This window comes from Giraffa tippelskirchi, chromosome 8 (genome assembly GCF_054371585.1).
Source record: "Giraffa tippelskirchi isolate mGirTip1 chromosome 8, T2T-mGirTip1v1.2.pri, whole genome shotgun sequence".
NCBI lineage: Eukaryota > Metazoa > Chordata > Mammalia > Artiodactyla > Giraffidae > Giraffa > Giraffa tippelskirchi.
In genome coordinates, this window is record NC_137282.1 from 133973862 (window position 1) to 133995491 (window position 21630).

At 51.4% G+C, this 21630-nt stretch overlaps 2 protein-coding genes across 31 annotated transcripts in view; one reads left to right on the top strand and one right to left on the bottom strand.

Annotated features, from left to right (window-relative positions):
• MRPL14 (mitochondrial ribosomal protein L14) lies at positions 1-13495 on the bottom strand. 27 transcript variants are annotated; one of them, XM_081518931.1, is made up of 7 exons: positions 13415-13495; positions 12702-12799; positions 11615-11717; positions 8573-8638; positions 7658-7765; positions 3500-3591; positions 1-1178 (listed from the first exon to the last, which is right to left on the bottom strand). In XM_081518931.1, exons 6-7 carry the CDS (start codon positions 3568-3570, stop codon positions 812-814), a joined length of 438 nt encoding a protein of 145 aa, XP_081375057.1. In that variant the 5' UTR covers positions 3571-3591; positions 7658-7765; positions 8573-8638; positions 11615-11717; positions 12702-12799; positions 13415-13495; the 3' UTR covers positions 1-811. The 27 variants fall into 27 exon arrangements, with proteins under 27 accessions (XP_081375057.1, XP_081375063.1, XP_081375066.1 ...); XM_081518937.1 differs by having other exon boundaries at positions 8541-8638; XM_081518940.1 differs by lacking the exon at positions 12702-12799 and adding an exon at positions 12859-13002 and having other exon boundaries at positions 7658-7758.
• The window catches only part of TMEM63B (transmembrane protein 63B), a 25585-nt gene continuing 16822 nt past the window's right edge, over positions 12868-21630 (top strand). For 2 of the 4 annotated variants that reach the window (XM_081518909.1, XM_081518911.1), the window contains exons 1-5: positions 13568-13760; positions 19459-19641; positions 19921-20000; positions 20289-20327; positions 21289-21379. In XM_081518909.1, the coding sequence (XP_081375035.1) occupies positions 19483-19641; positions 19921-20000; positions 20289-20327; positions 21289-21379 (369 nt within the window). In that variant the 5' untranslated portion in view covers positions 13568-13760; positions 19459-19482. Of the gene's footprint in view, positions 13160-13567; positions 13761-19458; positions 19642-19920; positions 20001-20288; positions 20328-21288; positions 21380-21630 lie in introns of those variants that run through there. The other 2 variants (XM_081518910.1, XM_081518908.1) reach the window with 2 other exon arrangements.

Consider the following 21630-nt stretch of genomic DNA (forward strand, 5'->3'; position numbering starts at 1 on the left):
TTTTGAACGAATAAAGGAGTGACTTTATTTTTTATTTTTTAGCCACATCGTGGGGATGCAGCATCTTAGCTCCCCTGCAATGGGAGTGCAGAGTGACTGTAGAAATAAGTGAAAGAGATTACATTTAAAGGGATGGAAGGAGCCCTGCCCGAACCTCCTCAAGAGGACCAGCAAACAAATGGGAGATAAACTATCACTGAATCCCCTGCACAGCCCCACCACTAGGTGCTTTGCAAACACCAGGGCTAGTGCACTTCCTGCAGTCAGGGCAAGCAGCTGTCCTCTCTGGGCCCAGAGCAGCAGCTGGGGCCTAGCAGAGGGCAACCCATGGTGGAGGAAGGAAGGCTGGGTGGGTTCTCTTGGAGCTGGGAGCCCACGGTCCACTGGAGGAATCAGTCCCGCTTCACTCACGCTCACCCAGTAATCCAGTCACCTTTACTGAGTACTTCCAGCCATCTGATGCAGGGAGAACACATTCTGGAAGGCAAGTAACTAGTCTGCCTGGCTAGAAAGTGAGGTTCTACTGTTTATCTACAAATTGGCATTCAGCTTGTACTTCAATTTTTCAGCACCTGATAATCCTGGGTGAGCTCACAGGCTACTGAGGGCAAAGACCACCCATCTCAAGTGGCACCTTTTAGCAGTACCAGTGCCATTTACCCCATGGCCACAGCCAGAAAGCTCAGGAAGAGACGTACATGGAAGCGTTTATTTTCCCACAGGACACCGTTTCCCGGCTCCCTCTCAGCAGAGGCGCAGTTCTCAGAACGGCTCCACCCACGAGCCCCCGCAGCCGGCGCCTGGGCTCCGCTCACACGAAGTTCTGAGCGATGGCCAGCACCTTGGAAAACTCGCCTTCCCTCTGGCGGAGGCTGGTGGGGATGGGTGTCTTGATTCGGGTCCCCACTGGGTTCCCGTTGTCCTCAATGAGGACCACGTTGTTGGAGTCAAACCTGGGGGTCATTGCGGGGCCAGGCATGCGATGCCCCACGATGAGCGCCTTTTTCTTCTGCCCCTTGATGGCCAGCAGGATCCGGTCGCCCACCTTGCCCACCCCGTTCTTGTTATAGACGTGGATGCAGCGAGGAGGCCGATGGTAAGGGGTGTTCCCCAGGGCGCTGTTGTCTACCACGCGCACCCGCGTCATCTTCTGAATTGCGCCAAGGCTGCCGGTGGTGCTGGTGGAAGAGGAAGAAAGTCTGAGGCCTGCAGCTCTGCTGGTCAGGGCACAGCGGCCTCTGCCAGGCCCAGCTTGGCAGTGCACACGTCAGCAGGGCCCTGACACCGGCAGCGTCCTCACTGTAAGAAGTTCCTTACAGCTTCTGCTGCTGGGTCAGGACCTTAATCTGGATGGGTCCTAAAGGGGACCCAATATTCTGTTACAGCAAACGGCATGGTAGCCCTAATTTAAAGCCTCTGGTTTCCAACAGGCCTCGGAGGATTAAGGGAATACCTTACAGGCCAAGCCTTGCCCCTGCCGAGCCTGCAAAACCTGCTCCCCCAGAAAACACTGACTCCCAGATGTGCCATCTGCATGGTGCTGGGAACCATTAGATCCAAGTGGGTATGTCTGCCTAGGGAGTCCCTTGACACAGCACAGCAGAAATTGAAAATAAGCTAACAATCTTTTAATTTCCCCCCACTAGAAAGAGTACTAGTAAACGCAAATGAGGGACTTCCCTGGTGGTCTAGTCGTTAAGAATCTGCCTTGCTATGCATGGGACATGGGTTCAATCACTGGTTGGGGAACTAATGTCCCACATGCTGAGGAGCAACTAACCCCATGCTCCACAGCTAGAGAGTCCGCCTGCCGCAACTAAGACCCAATGCAGCCAAATAAATAAATAAATACTTTAAATAAATATATAAATAAAGGCAAATGAGCTACCATTAAGCCACCTGATGACAGTGGGAATTCTAGTTTCCTCTGCCACTAGGACTCTAGTGCTGGTTCTCTGGGGCAACCCGGGGTCCTCTCCTCTCGTTCTACATGCCTGCCCTGGGCAATGTCATCTACTCCTGTTGTTTCCGACTAGTAAACTCCATCTCCAGCCCCATGCCTCACCTATCTTCCCATCCTGTAGTTCCACTCCAAGCTCCTCATGTGTCCTACAGAGGCTGCAAATTCAGTCGGCCCCACAGTGACCTCATCGCCTCCCCTGCAAGCCTCCTCTGGCTGGTGGGCTTTTTGCCTAGACAGTGGCTTCTCCAGAAACTCTAGCTCGCGAGCCATAAACCTCTCCATCCAACCTCTACCGGCGCCACCTCCTGAACACCTCTGACCCTTCCCTCCACCCCATCAACACTTCCTTCATCCAGCAGCTCAGACTCTTACACCAAACCATTACGTTCATGTCCTAACCAGCTCCCTGCGCACCTCACTCTGCCAACCAAGAGCTCTTTTTAGAATATAAAATGGAGGCCACTCCCTTGCTCAGGACTGTTCAGTGGTTCCCCTTGTCTACACTGTCAACAACCTGGTCCTAACATACCTGTCTTCTCAGGTCCTGCACCTTCTGCCACTCACACATCTGCTTTGAACCCTGGGGCCAGGAGCCCCTGGAGTTCTCCAAGCCTGCCCAGCCTCATGGCCAGGGCTGGGACAGGGTCTGCCCCCACTTCCCTTCCAGGAAGGCAGCCTCTGTCTGCCTCCTCCCCTTCCCCCTCCTTCCTCCTCTATTAGCAGCCCCTGTCTTGAGCCTTCCAAAGAACTGTACAAGCCTCTATTATTATACTGGTCGCATTTTTCTTAGAGTTATTTGTTTCCAACTTTGCTCCCATGGCCAACTGTGAGAACTCTGCCAGGGCAGGAAGCAAGTCTTATTCATCTCTCTATGACCAAACCCAGGCACAGGGCTCAGTAAACGCTTGTGGAATGAGTGCACGAACAGGGCCAAAAGGCATGTTTGCCAACAAGAACGCAACCTGCACTCTCTGCCCTGGCTTAGCATCTAAACGGGGAGGGGGAGGCTGCCACACTTTCATCATGCTTGAGTGGTAATAAGTCTGTAATGTAAAAATACATATATTTCATTTTTAAACGAGAAGGGTTTTGCCCTCTACTTTTGTTCACTTATATATATGTTTTAAACTGAAGTACTAGAGTTGATTTACAATGTGTTAATTTTACATGAACAGCAAAGTTATTCAGTTATACACATAAATATATAGATATTTATTCTTAAAAGAGAAAGTTTTAATGTACTTAGAGAACAACAGGGTCGAGAGACAGCAGATTCACTGCAAGAGTCTGGCAGGCATGGAGGTTTCATCTTCCTCCAGGTCCATTCCCAGTCCCGTCCCCAAAGCACCATCGCCCCTTTACCTACCCCCCAACACCTGGGCTGCCCAAACCCCAGCTCCATCTATTCCTTTAGTCTCCTTGGACCCCAAGCTCACCTCCCTGACTATCCACTGCCACTCTAGTCACCACAATACCCAGTCCGGATGGGAGGCTTCCTCAAAGACACAGCTTGAAGAACTCATTAGGAAAAGTTACCTGAAACAGCGCTGACTGAATGCTCTGCTCATGTGAACGCAGGGGCCCCGGAGCCCGCTAGAGAAAGCCATGGGATCCCAAGATGGCAACTCCTGCAGGGAAAGAGAGGGGAAAGGGTTTATTTCTAAGTCAGAGCCAGAAGTTTGGTGTATTTGGTTTTTGTTTTTTAAAGACTATTGGGGACTTGTGTGGGACATGGCACTCTGAGCACAAGATCATTAGTCACTAAATATAAATCTTGGTGGTTAAAAGATAGGCAGGTGATTAGATGAGCTCCAGCGACAGTTTTGCTGATTCATATTCTAACTGGGGTCAGAGGGCTGGAATGGCACGCAGCAGTTCTCGCTGTGGTTAACAAGAGCACAGTGAGTGCCTTCACCATTACATCACTTCCACAGGCAGGAGGACAAAAGGAATCCCGTGGGACACAGCCAGGCAGGGACCACCTCCCACATCCTCCACAGAGGACACTGGTCCCTTGTTGGCACTCAAGTGCCTCTTGAAATCAGAACTTCCACTCCTTGGAGGAGAGCAGATTACCTGGAGGAACCACCCAGGTTGTCCGCCACCACATCACCTTTCCCTCAAATGTAAAAGCCAGACACCTGGACAGCTCAGGGTTAGCAAAGTAGTGCAAAGGATGCCCTTGCCCTTGCCAAGTCAGTGACCTCGGTCTCTATTTGGATCAGTCTCCCAAATGACAGCATGACACAGGGAAACTACCCACCCCACACTGCAGCTGAAAGTGGGGTTTGGGAGAACAAGGTGGAGATAAAAGAGTAAACACCAGTCCAACACTGGTGACTCCAGCTTGCAGAACCTCAACCCCGTGGCTCCCTAGCACCAAAAACTATGGCCCATCCCCAGGTTTCCGCAATACCTGGGTGTCAGTGAGGGGAATATTTAAGAAAAACCTACAACCAACTGGTAATTCCAGCTGCAAAACATGCCTGTTTTCCACCCAAATGTTTGGCCACAGAGGACCTCACTCAAGAGCTCTGCTGAGAAAGCCTCTACCACTGCAGTATTTACACATAGCTCTGCCTTGCCTAAGTTCAAAGCACCTTAGATAAGATTTTATTTAATAAAGGTGGGGAAAACTCACTATTTACTTTCACAGAAACACCTAAACACTCCAGAAATGCTTATTAACTATGATTTAACCTCAAACCTCAAGCTTATTCTCTAGTGTTTCCTTAAGACAACCCAAGGAGGAGTGGCCCAAATGATCAGAAAATTACATGCAAAAGAAGATGGTCAACTTGTAGAACTATTAACAACTGACACACAGAATCAAAGACTATCGGATGATGCCAGCTTTACCTTCACGGCTCCGTGGCCCTGGACAAGGAACTATGAGCATCGGCTTCCCCACCTGTAACACCTACTTGCAGGGCGGTCGAGAGGTAAACCACACAAAGCACGGAGCCCGGAGTCCGCACTCAACACCTATCAGCCCTCTCCATCATCATCGTCATCGGATCACATCCGTTTTAAGATGAGCAAACAGATAACAGAGAGAGGCGGGGACTTGCATTAAGCCCCATAACTAGCCAAGGGCACAAGCAGAGTCAGAAGTGGACCCAGCTTTGGCCCAAGGGTCTTCCCGCCACACTGTGTGGCCTCATTCTGCCATACAAGGCCCACTTCACACGGGGGCTCGGGGTGAGGAACAGCTTTGGGGGTCACCTGGTCTTTTTCTGCTTGCTTTCTTTATGAAAATGTATTCGGTAGAGTAGTTATACTGTGTCTCAGTGCTTTCCATTATCATCTGAGTTCCCCAAACTATTAAATGGGCGCTATTATTCACTCCACTTTATACTTGAGAAAATGAGGTCCAGAGAGGTTAGATAATCTGCCCAAGTTGCACAGCCAGGAGAGACAAAAGCTGAAATCTGAACGGCAGCAGTTGGCTTCCTGAACCCACACTCTCTTATTCAGTGGACATGGTAACTTGAAGTTAACATGGTAACTTCAATTTAAATGTTAATATTTTTCCAATTGTTAGATCATCTTTGTTCCATCGGGAATACTGTTATCACAGGCATGTTTTACTCAGCCCCAACCAACTCAGTGCTTGCTGAGTCAACCGAAACGTAGACAAACAGCAGGTGAAACTTATTCACTTATCCAATTTAGCTTTGAAGACAGTTTGTAGTATAGGTGGCAAGAAGAGCCCCACACATTGAACAATAATGGAAAATTGGCGTGTTTTTTTTTTTTTAAGAGCTCTGAAAAGCAGTCCTTCTGGTCCAGGCTGCCGCTACGTCCAGTCTCGGCCAAGCCTCCCCATCTCACTCTGGGGCCCCTGCTAGCTCCCCTGGAAGAAAAGAGGCTCCTCAGAACCCCCAAGCAAGCCCGGTGGCACCCACATTCCCCCTCCTGAGGATTGCAACACCCAGCCTCTCCACTCGGCGCCATTTCCTCCATGGTACTCATGGGAGTCCAACAAGTGCAGAGGAGCCTAAGGGCTTCCCAGAATATTTCCTGCCTTGGGTATAACAAACTCTCCCATTCAAGGCACCTCCCGGAAGTCTGCAGGGCAGTCTACATAAATCACACCCCGGCCGCCTCTCTGTGCCTTGCTCAAAGCCACCCCCACCCTCTGGGCTCATCTCTGCCCAACTCAGCAGCCCTGGCTCCAAACACACCTCCTCCAAGCAGCTCTGTGTGAGGCTGCGACATCCGCTGCCGCCCCTCCTGCACACCGAGGACAACTGGGCATCTGTGCCAAGGAACTCCATGGCTCCAACTTTCATCACCAAACTCAGAGGTGGAATAAATTTGTTGGATTTTTTTTTTTTTTGAGATAAGGCTGATATCCCTTAACATTCCAGTTCTTGCTACTCACTTTCCAAAACTCAGAGACCACAGAGATCTTGACAACGTGCTATCTGAACTCTCTACAGGAATTCAGGACTCACTCACACACACACACACACACACACACAGGATCATTTGTACTGCCCTCAAACACAAGAGTAACACATTCCCATCTCCAGGGAGCACCTCCATTTTCACAAGAAAAGGCCCAATTCAGAGACTTTTCACTAGGTCTTTGGCGGATCTGATAGTGACCTCCAGACCCAAAGGACTTCCAAAGACATCCAATGGACAGCAGTAAGCAATCCTATGAACTTGAACGCATAAAAGAACCAAATATATTTGTATATTAAAAAAAAAGCGGTGGTCCCCTTCACAGCCACCCCAGCAAAAGATCCCAGCAGGTCCTCACAGAGTGGGAGTGCAATAAATATTTAATGAATAAAATAAACGAAGTGGCCAATAGACAGATCCCCCACCCATGGCTCCACACAGGGAAATATTATCTGTTTATCAGGAACCCACACATCACATGCAGACAGGCTTCAGGAGACCCATGGTGCTAGACGTGGGAGGATGAGCCCATGCTACGTCTACAGGCCCCTGGAATCATCTCCTGGGCCTGGCGCCATCACTGCCCACTGTGGAAAAACACCTCATCCCACCACTGAACAACTGGTTCAGATCAGGGAGGAGTGATGGAGGCAGTAATTTACTTCACAGCAACTTTGACTGATCTTGATGTTATTGCTTAGGATAAATCCATCCTGTAGACACAGGCCCTGATCCACTTCGGATCAGACTATATATACTGCTCTGTTTCACAAGCAACGTTATTATGAGTCCTGTGTTTGCACAGGAAGCTAACTCCAATGGTATTTCCTCCTCTGCACTCTCACTCAGAGGAGGCTAAGTATTCGGAAGACTCTGGTGCCAGAGATGGCTTTTCAGGCCGCTTCCTGGTCAGCGTGGAGTACTGTCCTCCAGGTTTAGCATATGAATCACAACCTCTGGGGGTGGGGGAGCGGGGAGGGCAAGAGGAGGAAGATGAGAGAGACAGAGAGAAACTACTTAGTACAACCCAAGAGTCGTGCTTATTTTCCATCCTGGTTTAAGCTCTCCCTCCAGTTGTGGAGGTCAGGGAGGACTGCAGATTTCAGGGACACACAGGTGAGTTTTTTACTTGGCATCACTTCGGGTTAGGGTGGGTCCCACTGGACTCCGTGAGGGCAGGAACGGTGCCTGCCCTGTCCAGAGCTGCCTGCTCAGGACCTACAACAGTGCCGGGTACGCAAATGGAGCTCAGTGAGTATCTGTTAAATGAATACTGTTTACCTGCAATTGCAATTCACCCTCCAGGTCTAGAGAGACTCAGTATCGGAGGGCTGGTGGTCTTTCTTGTGCCCTTCATTCAACCTTCCACTGGCTGGAGCTTCCTAGAAACTGAGAGCTCATTTTTAGCTAATTTTAATACAGACAGACTGAACTAAAAAAGCAGAAGGATGCTTTGTAGAAAGCTAGAAAGTACCATTACTTGAGCTTTGCATGCATGCGTGTTAAGTCACTTAAGTCGTGTCTGACTCTTTGCAACCCCATGGACTGTAGCCCACCAAGCTCCTCTGTCCATGGGATTCTCCAGGCAAGAATACTGGAGTGGGGTGCCATGCCCTCCTCCAGATCTTCCTGACCCAGGGATTGAACCAGTGTCGCTTAGATCTCCTTTAATGGCAAGTGGGTTCTTTACCACTAGCGCCTCCTGGGAAGCCTACTTGAGCTTTAGGATCAGCAAAATATTGTACTTAGTATCACAGATCCATGTACATTTATACATTGTTTCTACCCTAACAATTTCCCTCTTTAGGTCCAGGTTCTAAAGAAGAGAGAGAAAACAGAGTTCAGCACAATCACAAAAGACAGTTTAAAGGAGATTCTGTTAGTAAGTGGCAGAAGTGAAAAGAAACACTAAGAGAAATAAAAGGCAAGGTCCAGCCACAAAACAGACAAACTCTGCCTAGCATAAAGATACAAATGTCCTTCTTTATTAAAGCAGGAAAACACCAAGGCCTGGCAGCTTCAACAAATCAAAAAAAGAGAGAGAGAGAGACCTCCTTGGACCCTTCACCCTGTCATGCAGACAGCTCCTCCCATCTCCTGCAGGTTTCGCCCCAATCATTCAGGACCAAAAAGTACTCTTATCTGTTGTTTAAATACTCATTACTGTTTTGCTGGGGAAGGAGTCTCTTTCAGTACCATCTCACAATTCTCAAAGTATTTTCACACAGATCACTTTCTTGGTTGACTTCATTCCTGAGCACCCTACGGAAACACAAAGACAGATGACAAAGAGCAACCATTTGGGGAGGGTTGATTCCACCAAGGATTTCTAAACAGTTCTGAAGGTTCAACAGAGTGCCATTTTGCAGATGGAAAAATTAAAAGTCAGAACTGCTAAGCGACTTGTCCTAGGAATGGAAGAAGGGTAGAAAGCTGTTTCTACTACACCCCGCACAATACCTGAGCAGCTAAAGTGCTGCTTTAACCACTAATAAACTTTACAGAAATGAACATACCCCACATAGTCCAAGTACTCTTTCTCCTCTCTCAAAGCTGCCACATCATCTTTTAAAACTCAAAAAGCCATCTTTTCAATAGATATCTGCTCTACACACAGTACAGCCTAGGACCAACTCTCAAGCTGATTCTGATACGCCAGCAAAGGTGTGAGTTTTCACAGTTGCTACTATCAAGAAGCAAACAGCTGGGATTTCCCTGGTGGTCCAATGGTTAGACCCCACACTTGCACTGCAGGGGGCACAGGTTCAATCCCCGGCTGGGGAACTGAGATCCTACATGCCATGCAGCGTAGCCAAATTTTTTTTAAAAAAGAAGCAAATATCCCTCGATAGTTCGATGTGCTGTTTCTACCATGGCTACCAATGAGGACCCCAACTCTCCATTTTGTTTTCTTTTGGGGAAGTCCTGGATGTTTGCTTCTTGATAGTAACAATTGTGAAAACTCACACCTTTGTAGGTGTATCAGAATCAGCTTCAGAGTTGGTCCTAGGCTGTGCTGTGTGTAGACGAGATATCTATTGAAAATAAAGACAATTGTTTTGAATTTAAAGATTACGTGGCAGCTGTGAGAGAGGAGAAAGAGTACCTGGACTGTGTGGGGTGTGTTCATTTACATGAGGCTGCACAGCCTGTGGGATCTTAGCTCCCCAGCCAGGGACCGAACCCAGGCCCTCAGCAGTGAGGGCTTGGCATCCTAACCCCTGAACCACCAGGGAATTCCCTCCAGTTCTCAAGCTGACTCACAAAGAAAAAAACATTTCCAGGGTTCTTGTGTCTGTTTATTTACCTTTATGTGTTTATTAACTTGTATATTTGTTTGTTTCACTTTGTTACAGGAGTTATTTAAAATCATGGTTCTTAAAAATATCTGACAGCTCTTGATTATTCAAGTTGGTTTTTCAATATGTAGATTTTAATCTAGTCTAGCTTTGATCCCCTACCATCCCCACCTCACAGGTGTGCAAACACCTATAGTTTCAGAAGTTTGTAACATTCTTGGTATGGTCAAACTGAGAAAAAACTGTACAAGGCAAAGTTAAATTCTACTTAATCACCTCTACCAAGCCAGTGGCAAGGAGCTAGGTTTATGGAGATGTCAGATGGGCAGGCGGGGGTGGGGGGTGCGTGTGTGTGTGGTTGGGGTGGGATGGAAAGCCCCAAGAAAAGCTATCTCCTCCACTCCCAACCTCCCCTCTTCTCCTGCCAAGTCTATGACCTTGGAACCCACTTCTCCAGGCCTCGGTGACTCTGTCAAGCAGGGGTCACTGGGAAGAGCAAGGAGACATGGAAATTAAAGTGTTTTAGCTTCAATCACAGAAGGGACTGTTTTCAAGTAGGGGAATCCCTCTCTGGATTCTGACCAGTGAGAAAAGCCTCACTCCCCGATTTTCAGGGCAGCACTATGGGTGTCAAAGATCACTCAGTCCTGAAAGTGTATTTCAGCTTAAGGTAGACACAGAAGGGCTTCCCTGGTGGCACAGCGGATAAGAATCCACCTGTCAAGGCAGGAGATACAGGTTCCATCCCCGGTCTGGGAAGATCCCACATGCCTTGGAGCAACTAAGCCCATGTACCGTGCCACAACTACTGAGCCTCTGCTCTAGAGCCTGGAAGCCACAATTACTAAGCCCACATGCCCCAACTACTGAAGCTTTTGTGCCCTAGAACCTGTGCTCCATAACGAGAGAAGCCACCACCATGAGAAGCTGTCACTTACGACAACTAGAGAAAGCCCATACAGCAACCAAGACCCAGCACAGCCAAATAAATTAATAATTTTTTTTAAAGAGGTAGATATGGAAAAGTGCTCCCTTTTCTAATGACATAGATGATTTTTTTTAAGCTTTTGACAAGGAAACTTTCCTATTCTGAGTTGTGTTTCACTGGGGAATAATAGGCTACCTGGCATCTTTTTTTGTTTTAATTAATTAATTAATTTACCTGGCTACATAGTTACCATACACGGGCTTAGCTGTTCCACATCATGCATGATCCCAGTTCCCAGACCAGGGGTGGAACCAGTGTCTCATGCATTGCAAGGCAGATTCTCAACCACTGGACCACCAGGGAAGTCCCCTGGTACCTTTCTTAAGAAGAGAGCATATTACTTGACCCAGACCAACGTTTCTGGGATCTGAATCATAGCCCTCTCACACAAGCTGGTTGTCATTGTTAACACACGTGTAAAATTGCACCAGGGTGAGCCACAACCCAGAACAAACCGTCAGCTTCTAAAAAGGAAGCTCAACTGTAACCTGATCTTTGAGACCCTCCCAATCCCCTTCATGGCCACAAAAACGATTCCAGTAACAAAAACAACAGGAAAGTCCATCTTATGTGGGTCCAGGTGTCATAACACCAAGACAAGAGTGGAGTGAGACAGGCTTCAAAGGACTCTTGCATCATGTAAGATGCTAAATGCTGAGGAGAGCCTAAATAATTATGTTCAGTGCCCAACAGGCTCCTTTCCGAAATATGAATTCCAGGGAAGGTTTGTACCATTCATATTCAGGGGCAATAATAAAACATTTTGGCCGTTGTCCCTTCATGTATTCCACAGTGTACTCAATTCAATTCTCACTTTGGGCTTTCTGAAATGTTTCCTCTGTTAATATGTGGTGACCCTTAACTAGGCACTGGCAGAAATCGATCCAGAATCCACCACATGTTAACACACCTAACTGCATTATTAAAAAGATAATAATACATGAGAAATACCTTCTAGTGATCCTCAGGGGTCCCCAAATCAGGTAACATGGGCTCCACTTCCACCTTCCAGATACCCATTACGAGTGCTACTCGGCAAGGGATCACACCAGCTCTATAACCATAAAATCAACACAGTATGTAAAAAGTTCCATAGGAAATACACATCCAAGAAGCTGTAAGGGTAAAATGGACAATTCCACACAAGGGAAAAACAACAACATAAAGAGAAGATTCCTTGTCATCCAAACTGCTTCCTCCTACCCAAAACAGCTCCCAGAATCCAAGCCTACAAAGACTCCTCCCATCAGGTAGTCTGCCAAACTTTGCTTAACCCCCATCTCCCTTTCTGTCCTTCCCAAGTAACATTTCCTACTCCAACAAAATCCTCTCTCTTACATTGTACATAATTCCATGAGTAAAGAGTGAATTTTCCTCTAGCACAGCCTCGCTGAAAAAACCAACCTACCCTGCTCCTTACTACATATCCCCGCTGTCCTAGCTGCATCCTCACAGACAATTTTAAATGACTGAAAACTCAGGTTGATGAAGGCAAGACCACAAACAGGAGAACACAGGAAATCAACGCACTTCAAACTTTTGTGACACACAGAAACACATTGTATAACACCTCCTAATATACTCACACACACTTTCATGTGTGTATACTTGAAGCAGGTGTCCAGAAACACTACTTACCCTTCCTAAGTACAATGCACTGGTATTTTCTATTCTACTTCACTTTTTCTTAAATGATGGCCATGATCCACTAAATTGATTTCCAACTAACCAATGGCACAGTTGGAATGGGAATTCAGTTTGAACTGCATGTAAATCTTACCAGTGCCTTCCACAAGCTACTAATGAGCCCTTGAAAAACCCAGCAGAGAGCAGACACACTAACCAACCACAACCAAATAGGCAGCGCCCATCTTCTGTCCAGCAACCCCACAAGCATCTCCCAACCTTCCAGCTTTTCCCCAGTAACCCAAAGTGACTCCATCATATGCTATTTTATTAAACTCTTTATAAATTCAGCCCATCAAACTCTTAGGGTGGCAAAGTTCATTTACTGCCCACCACGTAAAGCAGTATTTACCTTCTGTCTGCAAGCTTGTTCTCAAGCTTGAAGGGAGGAAAGCCTTCCATGAGCCCACAATTAAATGAACAAGCTGGTATTCCGTATGCCATTGTCATCTATTTTGTGGGTAACATACAGGAGTTATGCACACGCGCAGACACACACACACACACACCCGCCTCTCATCTTTCCAGTCCTAATCCTTGGCAGATGCAGCCTCGGGTGAAATGAGAAACCAGGGAACCCCCTGGAGCCGGGGGAGCCACTCATCGGCATGACCGTGAAAGCGCTGGACTCACTCTCCACACTAGAGAAGCGCCTGGCAAAAGAGTCACAAGGTCATCTCAAGACCCAAGTCGAGAAAGGAAAGGGAGAACGAGAGAAATAAGACAAACCGGAGGAGCCGCGCCAGACTGATCGGCCTAAGCCACCTCGTGAAGCCTGGCGGCAGCCCGCCCCAGCCCCGGAAAAAGCAGGTGAGCGCGGGCCGGGGGCGCGGGGTCTCAGAGGCCCCAGAGAGCGGGGCCGCCCTCGGAGAGTGGGAGGGCGCAGGGTCTGGGTCAGAGGCCTCCCTCCCCGTCGGGACCCTCTGCCCCTAGAAGGCCCACGATCCCCGCACTCCGGCCCTTCCTCACCCACCCCGGGGGAGAGCGCTCCAGCCGGGAAGAAAGGAAGACGGGAAGCAGAAAGTCACGAGCGTGACGTCCCTTCCCCCCAGACACACTCCATACCGCCTTCGCCGCCCAGGAATATCCCGCCGCGGGCCCCACTGGCCCAGCGCCGCCTTTCCCCCCCACGCGGCCTCTCGCTCTGCGCCTGCGCGGCAGACCCAGCCGGGAGGGCGGCGACCTGAGGGTGCGCGCGCGCCTTGCGTGTCCTGGCGTGGGGGTGTGGCCTGCGCGGCCCCGCCCCTCCTCCTGCTCCCCCTCCCTCCTCCCGCTCCCCCTCCCCCAGACACTGCCGCGGCCGCCGCAGGAGCCCGGAGCTCCAGCCGCCCAGCGACTCCCCCTCCCCCTCCCCCAGCCCCGCCCCGCCCCAACCCGGGGCTCGGAGCCGGAGCCGAGTCTGCGCCTGGGGGTGAGTACGCGACCCTTCCCCAGCCCCGTCTCTTTTCTTTGAGGATCCCACGACCACCGTAAAGAAAAACCCCGATCTCAGCTGCGCGTCCCCTCCCTTTCAACCTTCTGCGGGACCCAGAGGTGCCCGGGGCCCGTGGGACCTAGGGGTGCCGCGCGCTGCCCCCAACCCCGGCACCATCCTGAGCCTATCATGTGAGTCCTCCGACCCCTGCCTGGGGTCCAGAGGTACACCGCCCTCAGTCCCCACCCCTCAAGAGATCCGAGGGGTGGGACCTCCGCCCCCGGCCTCCTAGCACCACTCTCCTCCCCACCTGCCCCGTCCAGGTGCGCGTCCCCTCCGCGCCCCTCCGGGGTTCCAGCTGCGCCCGATCAGCCCGCCGCCGCGGTAGGGAATCTGCCGCCCCCGCCCCCGAGTTCTGGATTCCGGGGTCGCCAAGTCCAATGCCCTCGGCGTCTTTTTATCTTTTCCCCGGCTCCAGGGGCCGAATACCCCCGAAGCCGGCCCGGGGCAGGGGGTTCGGGCTCGGGCAAGGGCAGGGTTCGCTAGAGCTGGCGCGAGGCCGGCCGCTGCCCTCAACCGGTCTGGGGACTGGTCGGAGGGCTGGGGAGGCGACTGGCCCCGGGAGCGTGTCCTCTCCTTGCGCCCCACACAGTGCAGTTCATTCATGAGCCTCCCGGGCCTGCGTTGGAGGGTGCGGTGGGGAAAGGATTGGTTCGCGGAACCGGAGTGGGGCAAAGGCCCTGTTGGGGGGAGGGAGCGTGCTTTGTCCCTAACCCTCCTTAACCTCCTAGAGAGGACAGTCCCAAAGCTTTGGCGCCTTCTTCCCCCAAAAGATAAGGACCCTTGGGAAGTGGAGAGGAGAGGTCAGAGGGGCCGGCTGCCCTTGGGGCTCTGTGCTGCCACCTGCCTGGGTCCCTTGGGTGGAGAACTGGCCGCTCAGCACTCCACTTTCCTGGAGGGGGTTGAGGGGCGCACAATGGGGAGGACCAGAACTTGCCTACCCAAGACCACTCTCCAGCCTCTCCCTGGGTCTGCATCCCCAGCCCCTCCTGAGGAGGAGCCCCCAGTCCTGCCTCCCAGGCACGTGTGAGGAGGGAAGTGGCCCTGCCAGCGAGGGGCTACCAGAGGGGATGTACTGGCAGCATGACTATCCTCCAGGGTACCAGAGGGTCCAGGCCCTGGCATGCCCCATGTGGCACATGCTGGGACCTGCTGTTGGCTCACCCGGTTGGGTCTTGGCCTCTGGTTGGGTGGGGAGGGATGCGGCAAGGCAGAAGGCAGGTGGTGAGTAGCCAAGAAACCCCTTTTAGACATCTTTAAAGTTCCCTCCAATTATAACAGTCTTGGAGACCTGAGTTCAAATTCCAGCTCTGCCATTCTTTAGCTATGTGACCTTGACAAGTTACTTAACTTCCTGAACCTTAGTGTCAATTTTAAAAGTATGCTCACTACCACCTCCTTACAAGATTAATTATGGGGATCAATCTAGATAGTACAGGTAAAGAGCCTGGCACCCTGCCTGGTAGTTGATCAATAACGAGCTCTCCTCTCTGAACTTCTGACCCATCCTGGTGTATCACCACCCTCCCATGCTCCCCCCACCCACAACCCCAACCCCAAACCCAGCCAGCCTGCTGGGGATGGATCAGTTTGTTTGAAGAGTTTAGAAACATTCCCATGTCACTTACTGTCTGAGTCCTGAAAGCAGTCTAAGCCTTTAAGTCTCGACAAAGAAGCCCATCTAGACTGAGGAGGTCTAGCATACTAAGTTCTGTTTTATTTTGATTTGTACCAGTTCTCCACTAAACCAATCTCTTTCATTCCACACTTTATTGATAACAATAGCTAATTTTTTTTTTTAGAATCCATTTATGCTTTTAACTGTACTAAGAGTTTCACCAAAATCATCTTGCGTAATTAGCAAAACAACCACGTGACTGAATTATTATCCCCATTTATAGATGAAGGAACCAAGGCCCAAGGTGGTGAGGTCATGTGCTCAGGTCAGAAGCCATTATCTGTCTCATCCTAGAGCCCATGCTCTTAGCCACCAGGCTCTGTTGCCTGTCCCCTCCACCTGCCTCAGAACCCTAAATCACAAACCCAGGGAGCTAGAAGCAAGAGGGAAGGCAAACAGGTAGAAATAGGGTGTGGCATTTCTCCAGAGCTGTAACTGGCAATCCCCAGCCCCCAGCCTCCTGATGGAAGTGACTCCTCTGTTAGCTGAGGCCGCAAAGTGCTGTAGTTAAAAGCATAGACTTGAGCCAGGTTGCCTAAGTCCATATCCACATCTATCACAGATTAGCTGTGTGTCATTGGGAAAGTGATATACCCTCTCTGAACCTCATCATCCCCCTAAGGTTGTGATGAGGAGTAAATGAGATGATATTTGTAAAGCACTTGTAACAGTGCTGGCATAAAATAGGAATTAAATAGGTATTTGATAAATGCATTCTTTTCCTACTACTTTTATCCTCATTTGTGGATACATTTTTGCCCATCTCTCAGAAGTTGGTATGGATGGAGTGAGGATATTAATATCTATTAGTTACAGAGTGAAAGACTGAGGCCCAGGTTACATAGTAACAGAGCTAGTCTCCATCTTTATCTCCTCACAACAGACCACACTGCCTTCCTATGATCCCAAGTCCTAAATTAAATCTTCCCTAGTAACTCTTTAAGAAAAAAACTTTTAATTTATAGCTTCCTGCCCCCCCTCCCAACATGCACACACTTCTTGATGATAAAATAACCTTCAGTGAGCTAGAGATAAAATCTTCCATCACTCTCCCTACACCTTTCCAGCTAAAGCCTCAGTGTCAGACCAGAGAAATTCTGAGATACCACTGACTCAGACAACCCTGTAGAGTGGATGAAATATCCCTCTCTCCCCGAAATGTTCTGCCTCAGTCTCTTCCCTTCTCTCAGCTGCTCTCTGTGAAGGCTTTGAGAGTAGCTGCCCAGGGTAAAATTCAGCCCAGCAACCCCGCCTCCACAATTAAGAGCTTGGAGTAACCCAGTCGGCAAGCTGGCAAGCTGAGCCACCAGCCCTGGCTCCACCCTTTCCTGCCCTGTGACCTCCCTGTGAGTGGCTTCTCCTCCCTGGTCCCTGCCTCCTCCCCTGCCGATGGGGAGTGTGCCCTGCTTACTTCAGGGTGCCGGTGGGAAGAGCAGTGCAACTGTGGAGGGAGTGCTTTGTGACTGTAAAGAGGGAGGTGGAAGATGGACGTGGACACGACTTCAGTTACTAAAGCACAGACCTTGATCCTCACTGCTCTCCTAGGTCCCCTTATGTAGGAGCTCCCAGAATGTTCCACCTTCCTCCGAGTGGAGAGGTTAGAATTTGGGGGTTCGGGGGGCAGGGGCTTGTAACTCCAGGGGTTTGTACCCATTACACTCTAACCTGGTGGAGCCTTGGAATTTCAGAGACAAACAGGCAAGGAGTATGTGTGGGCTGAATCAATTTCTGAACTGTGTTTGAGTTGGGAGTTAGAGGTGGGAGGACTAGTATAGAGGTCCCCCAATTATTACAGCCCCACGATACCTATACCTACCTTTAACCTTTCCTGGGGCTCTTTATATTTACATACCCAGGCTCCCAGACACACCCACATACACACCTCCACTTAGACACTAACAACTCTCTTCATTTCCATGGACCGCCGTGTAGTCACCCAGCTCCCCACCTCCACACAAACACACAGATACACATATCAACACAAGTTTACACACCTAAACACACGCATTCTCTCAGTGCTCTGGTGTTCCCTAACCAGAGAACACATAAGGAGCATTCACAATGCTTCTGCAGCATCCTGTTCTAGGCATGTTGGAAAAGCATTAAGGTGCCCTGAAAAGTGTTCAGGCTTTAAAAAAGAAGTTGACCTAGGTTTGATGCCCAGGTCCATTATTTTATGAGCAGTGTGACTTTGGGAAACTTACTTAACTTCTATGAGGCCTGTGCCCTCATCTTAAAATGGGAATGACATCCAACTCCAAAGTGTTAATGATTAAATGAAAAATGTATGTCTTCTTGAAACAGTGGGCACTCTATACATGGCACCTGCTACAGTTACTGAATTAATTTTTTTTTTTTTAAGGCAACATGGGCTGGAAAGGAAGAGGGAGGGCATAGAACACAGGGCAGTTATTCCCTTAGCCTTCTTAACCCAGGCTTTTCAGAGACTCCCTGGAACCAAGTGAGACACACAGACAACCCCAGCTTCTCCTCTGGTGCCTCTTACCCTGCAGTTGAAATGTTAGGAAGAGGCTGTGGAAAATCCAGGATTGGTGGTGGGCAGGGGAAACTTTCTGAGCCACCCAGGGGGTTGAGGGATGCTTGCTCCCGGAGTTGCAGTCACCCATCCTAGGTTTGTTGTTCTCTTTCTTTGTCTGGTTTCCTTTCTTCCCTGGGGACCCCCCCACACACAAAGCAGAGCTTCAGTGCTGTCAGCAGAAGGGGCCCCCAGGGGCCCTCCTGTAGGACGGGGGGGGGGGGGTGTCACGAAGCCACGCCCACACATCTCCTCCACCCCAGGAGCCTCCCCAGAGCCCTGCCCAGCTGCTCCCTAGGCACTTCCAGAACCCAGGCATCAGGGCTAGCTGCCCCTTCCCTCCTCCTCCCCACCCGTCCACTGGGACCGTTGAAGGCTTGAAAGCCTGGCAGTGTCAGGGAAGCAGGCCAGAGGGCACTTCCCTGGCTGCAGGGAGCTTGGGCTGGTTAAGAGGCCCCTGGCTCATTCTTCCTTCCTTTGCCAATCAATGGAAAAGCTCGCTGCAGGGCACGGCATTCCCAGCCTGCCCTGCTCTGGGGACAGGAGCAGGGCACGCTGGGAATTGTAGTCCTTACAACTCAAGTGCAAAGAAAATTGGAAAGAGATGAGGAAACCAGAGGAGAGAAAGATGTAGCTGCTGCTGTGGCCCAGGAAAAAGAGTGAGGGTAAGCAGGTATGGCTGGGCTGAGCGAGACAGGTGGCACAAATGCAGAAGTCCTGCTTTTTAATGGACTTCCCACTGACCCCATCCTCAGACCCCTACTCTGAGGACAGAGGGCCAACTTTAAAGTTGAACACCTCACTCTGAAGCCAGTTACACTGGGAAGGTGGTTAACTGAGTTGAAAACTGAGCAGATGAAACCATGCCATTGTTCTAACAGGGGTAGGAAGAGACAATCATGGTCAGGTAACTGGCTCCTGACCCATCCTCTCCTGGCATGGAGACCCTTCCACTTAGTCTTGGATCTTCAGACCTAAGACCCCTCCCCATCTTCCCTCAGATTCACCTCTGCCCCCTGCCTCAGACAGACAGAGATACAGAGATAGAGAGAGGCAGTTTGTGTTTGGAGAGAATGGGTGTGTGTTGTGTATGTGTGTGTATGGAGGTGGTGGGAGGTAAATTGCTAGAGACTCAGAGACATCTTCCAGCTTAGAAACACCAGTCACCCCAGTCCAGACCCAGGCTGAGTTCCCCAGACCCAGCATGGGGTTGCAGCCCAAGAGCCAAGGAAAGTGAGTCCGTGTGACTCAACCCTCCCTTCTTGGTCCCTTATCTCCAGAGGCCAGAGCTTCCACCCACCCAGGCAGCCCGGTGATCTGTCCTCACTGTCCCCGCCCCACGCCCACCCTGCTGAAGCCCCAGGCAGAACCGTGAAGGGGACAGGGGCTGAGCCCAGCTGACCGCTCTGCCCTCTGCCCAGGAGGACCATGCGGCAGTAGCAGCTATGCTGCCCTTCCTGCTGGCCACACTGGGCACCATGGCCCTCAACAACAGCAACCCCAAGGACTACTGCTACAGCGCCCGCATCCGCAGCACCGTCCTGCAGGGCCTGCCATTCGGGGGCGTCCCCACCGTGCTGGCTCTGGACTTCATGTGCTTCCTTGTGAGTGCCCACATGCCCCCCCCACCCTTGGCACCACACCGTGTATCACAGCTGGCTAACACCCGCCACTCTAACCACTTCCCCACCTGCCCCTGACTCCCCCATGTGTGACTGCAGGTGGGAATCCCCGTCACCTAGCCCAAGTTTAGCCTCGGACCTTCATCCCACCCAGAGTCATCCTTTTCTCAAGACAAAAATCCTGCCCCTCTGCCCTGCCCTCCTAGCTAGTCCAGGGGGTGAATGGCCTCCCATCCTGCCAACTACCCTCTCCTTCCTCAGGCACTGCTGTTCTTGTTCTCCATCCTCCGGAAGGTGGCCTGGGACTACGGGCGGCTGGCCTTGGTGACAGATGCAGACAGGTAAGGCTCTGGGACCCTCCCCTACCCCTACACGCAGGCTGGTGTGCGCACTTGCACGCCCACACACACACACACACACACATACACCTTGTCCGTGCTCCTCAGGGACAGGAGGAGAATCAGCCCACTCTCATCCTCTTTGGTTTGGGGGAGGTGGTGGAGGATGAAGAGGGACCAGTCCCAGAGCAGGCATGGGGGCACAGGGGCCCACAGCTGGGCCTTGGTCCCTTGCCAGTCCTTGGAGACCCCTCCCAGCCCCCGCTAACCCTGTCTGTTCTCTGTCCCCAGGCACCGGCGGCAGGAGAGAGACCGAGTGGAACAGGAATAGTATGTGGGGCAGCAGCCCCCTCGCCCCCACTAAACCAGCTTTCCTTTTTCTTCTCTTTCATGCTTCTCTTCCTACCACATTGCTGGTGTCTCTTTTCCGTTTTCTCCTCTGCAGGCTCATGTTCGGATTAACGCAGGTGGTGTGCTTCGCAGAGCAGGGGGCTCCCCAGCTTGTCTCTGCCACACTCCCCCATCTCTCCCTCCGGCTCCCGGCCAGGGAGAAGCGGTTCCCTGTGCGCCCCGTGAGCGGGCGTCCGCCGCCCCGGTTGGCTGGGGCGGAGGAGCCATCTTCTTGGGAACCCACAGGACAGTCACCCTGTTGGTTGCAGAGACAAGACTGGGCGTCTCCAGTGGCTTCTCACCCCCCTAACAGCTAGTTCTTCCTATTCCAGGGTTCCCCGCTCACCCGCTCTGGAGGCCTGGGAGGGGGGCAGCCAGAGAAGCTCTGAGCGTGGCCCTCTGTGTCACCATCTCTGTCTATAGGCCTGGCATTGGAGTTGCGGCAGCTGCTGGGGTCGGGGAAGGGGGAGGGTGAGGGATACATCCCAGCCCTCCTAGCCCCGGCCCTTCTGGGGCTTTCTTGGTCCAGCCTGTCCTTCCCCATCACCACGCGCCCCCCACCATTGCCCTGTGCCCAGTGTGGGCTCTGCTCCCCCGGCCCCCACTGGTTAGCTCCAGAACTGCAGGGCCCTGCTAACTTCCTTCCTTTGGCAGTCATGGGGTGCTGGTGAAGACTCGCCCTCCCACCCTTCCCCCATCCCTGCATCAGTGCCCCCCAGGTCCCCTGAGGCGAAGGTGCGGGTTCAAGGGAGGCAGGGAGAGGGCAGTCACTCTTGCGTGCTTCTGCCTCTTGCTTTCTGTGCCTTGTCTGGAGCTCTGGAGTGGGAGCCCAGCCACTCCACCTGGCTCCCCAGGGACTCAGACTCACCCACTCTCTGATCTCTCGTCTCCCCATCCCCAGTGTGGCCTCGGCTATGCACGGGGACAGTCACGACCGATACGAGCGTCTCACGTCTGTCTCCAGCTCCGTTGACTTTGACCAAAGGGACAATGTGAGTGTCCTCCCCCCAGCTTCTCAGCACCCCCTCCTCTGGGGCACATGGGCTCAGCAGCCTTGGCTTCCGGTGATATGGAGTCAGGGGTCTATTCAGTGGGGCCTTCTGCCCAGCAAGGGTGATGCTCGTCCAAGAGCCACAAGGTAGCCCCCAGACCCAGAACTCCGGGCTCTGTCTTCCATGGCAGCCTCCAAACCAGCACAGGTTGAACATCTGTGGTTTCTAAATGTCATTTTCCCCAGTAGGGT

Excerpts from the sequence above, each read along its gene's own strand:
- MRPL14 (XM_081518912.1), bottom strand. The coding sequence starts at position 3,570 with ATGGCTTTCTCTAGCGGGCTCCGGGGCCCCTGCGTTCACATGAGCAGA. Across the intron at positions 1,179-3,499 it reads TTCAGTCAGCGCTGTTTCAG|CACCACCGGCAGCCTTGGCG; the intron begins GTAACTTTTCCT and ends CTCTTCCACCAG.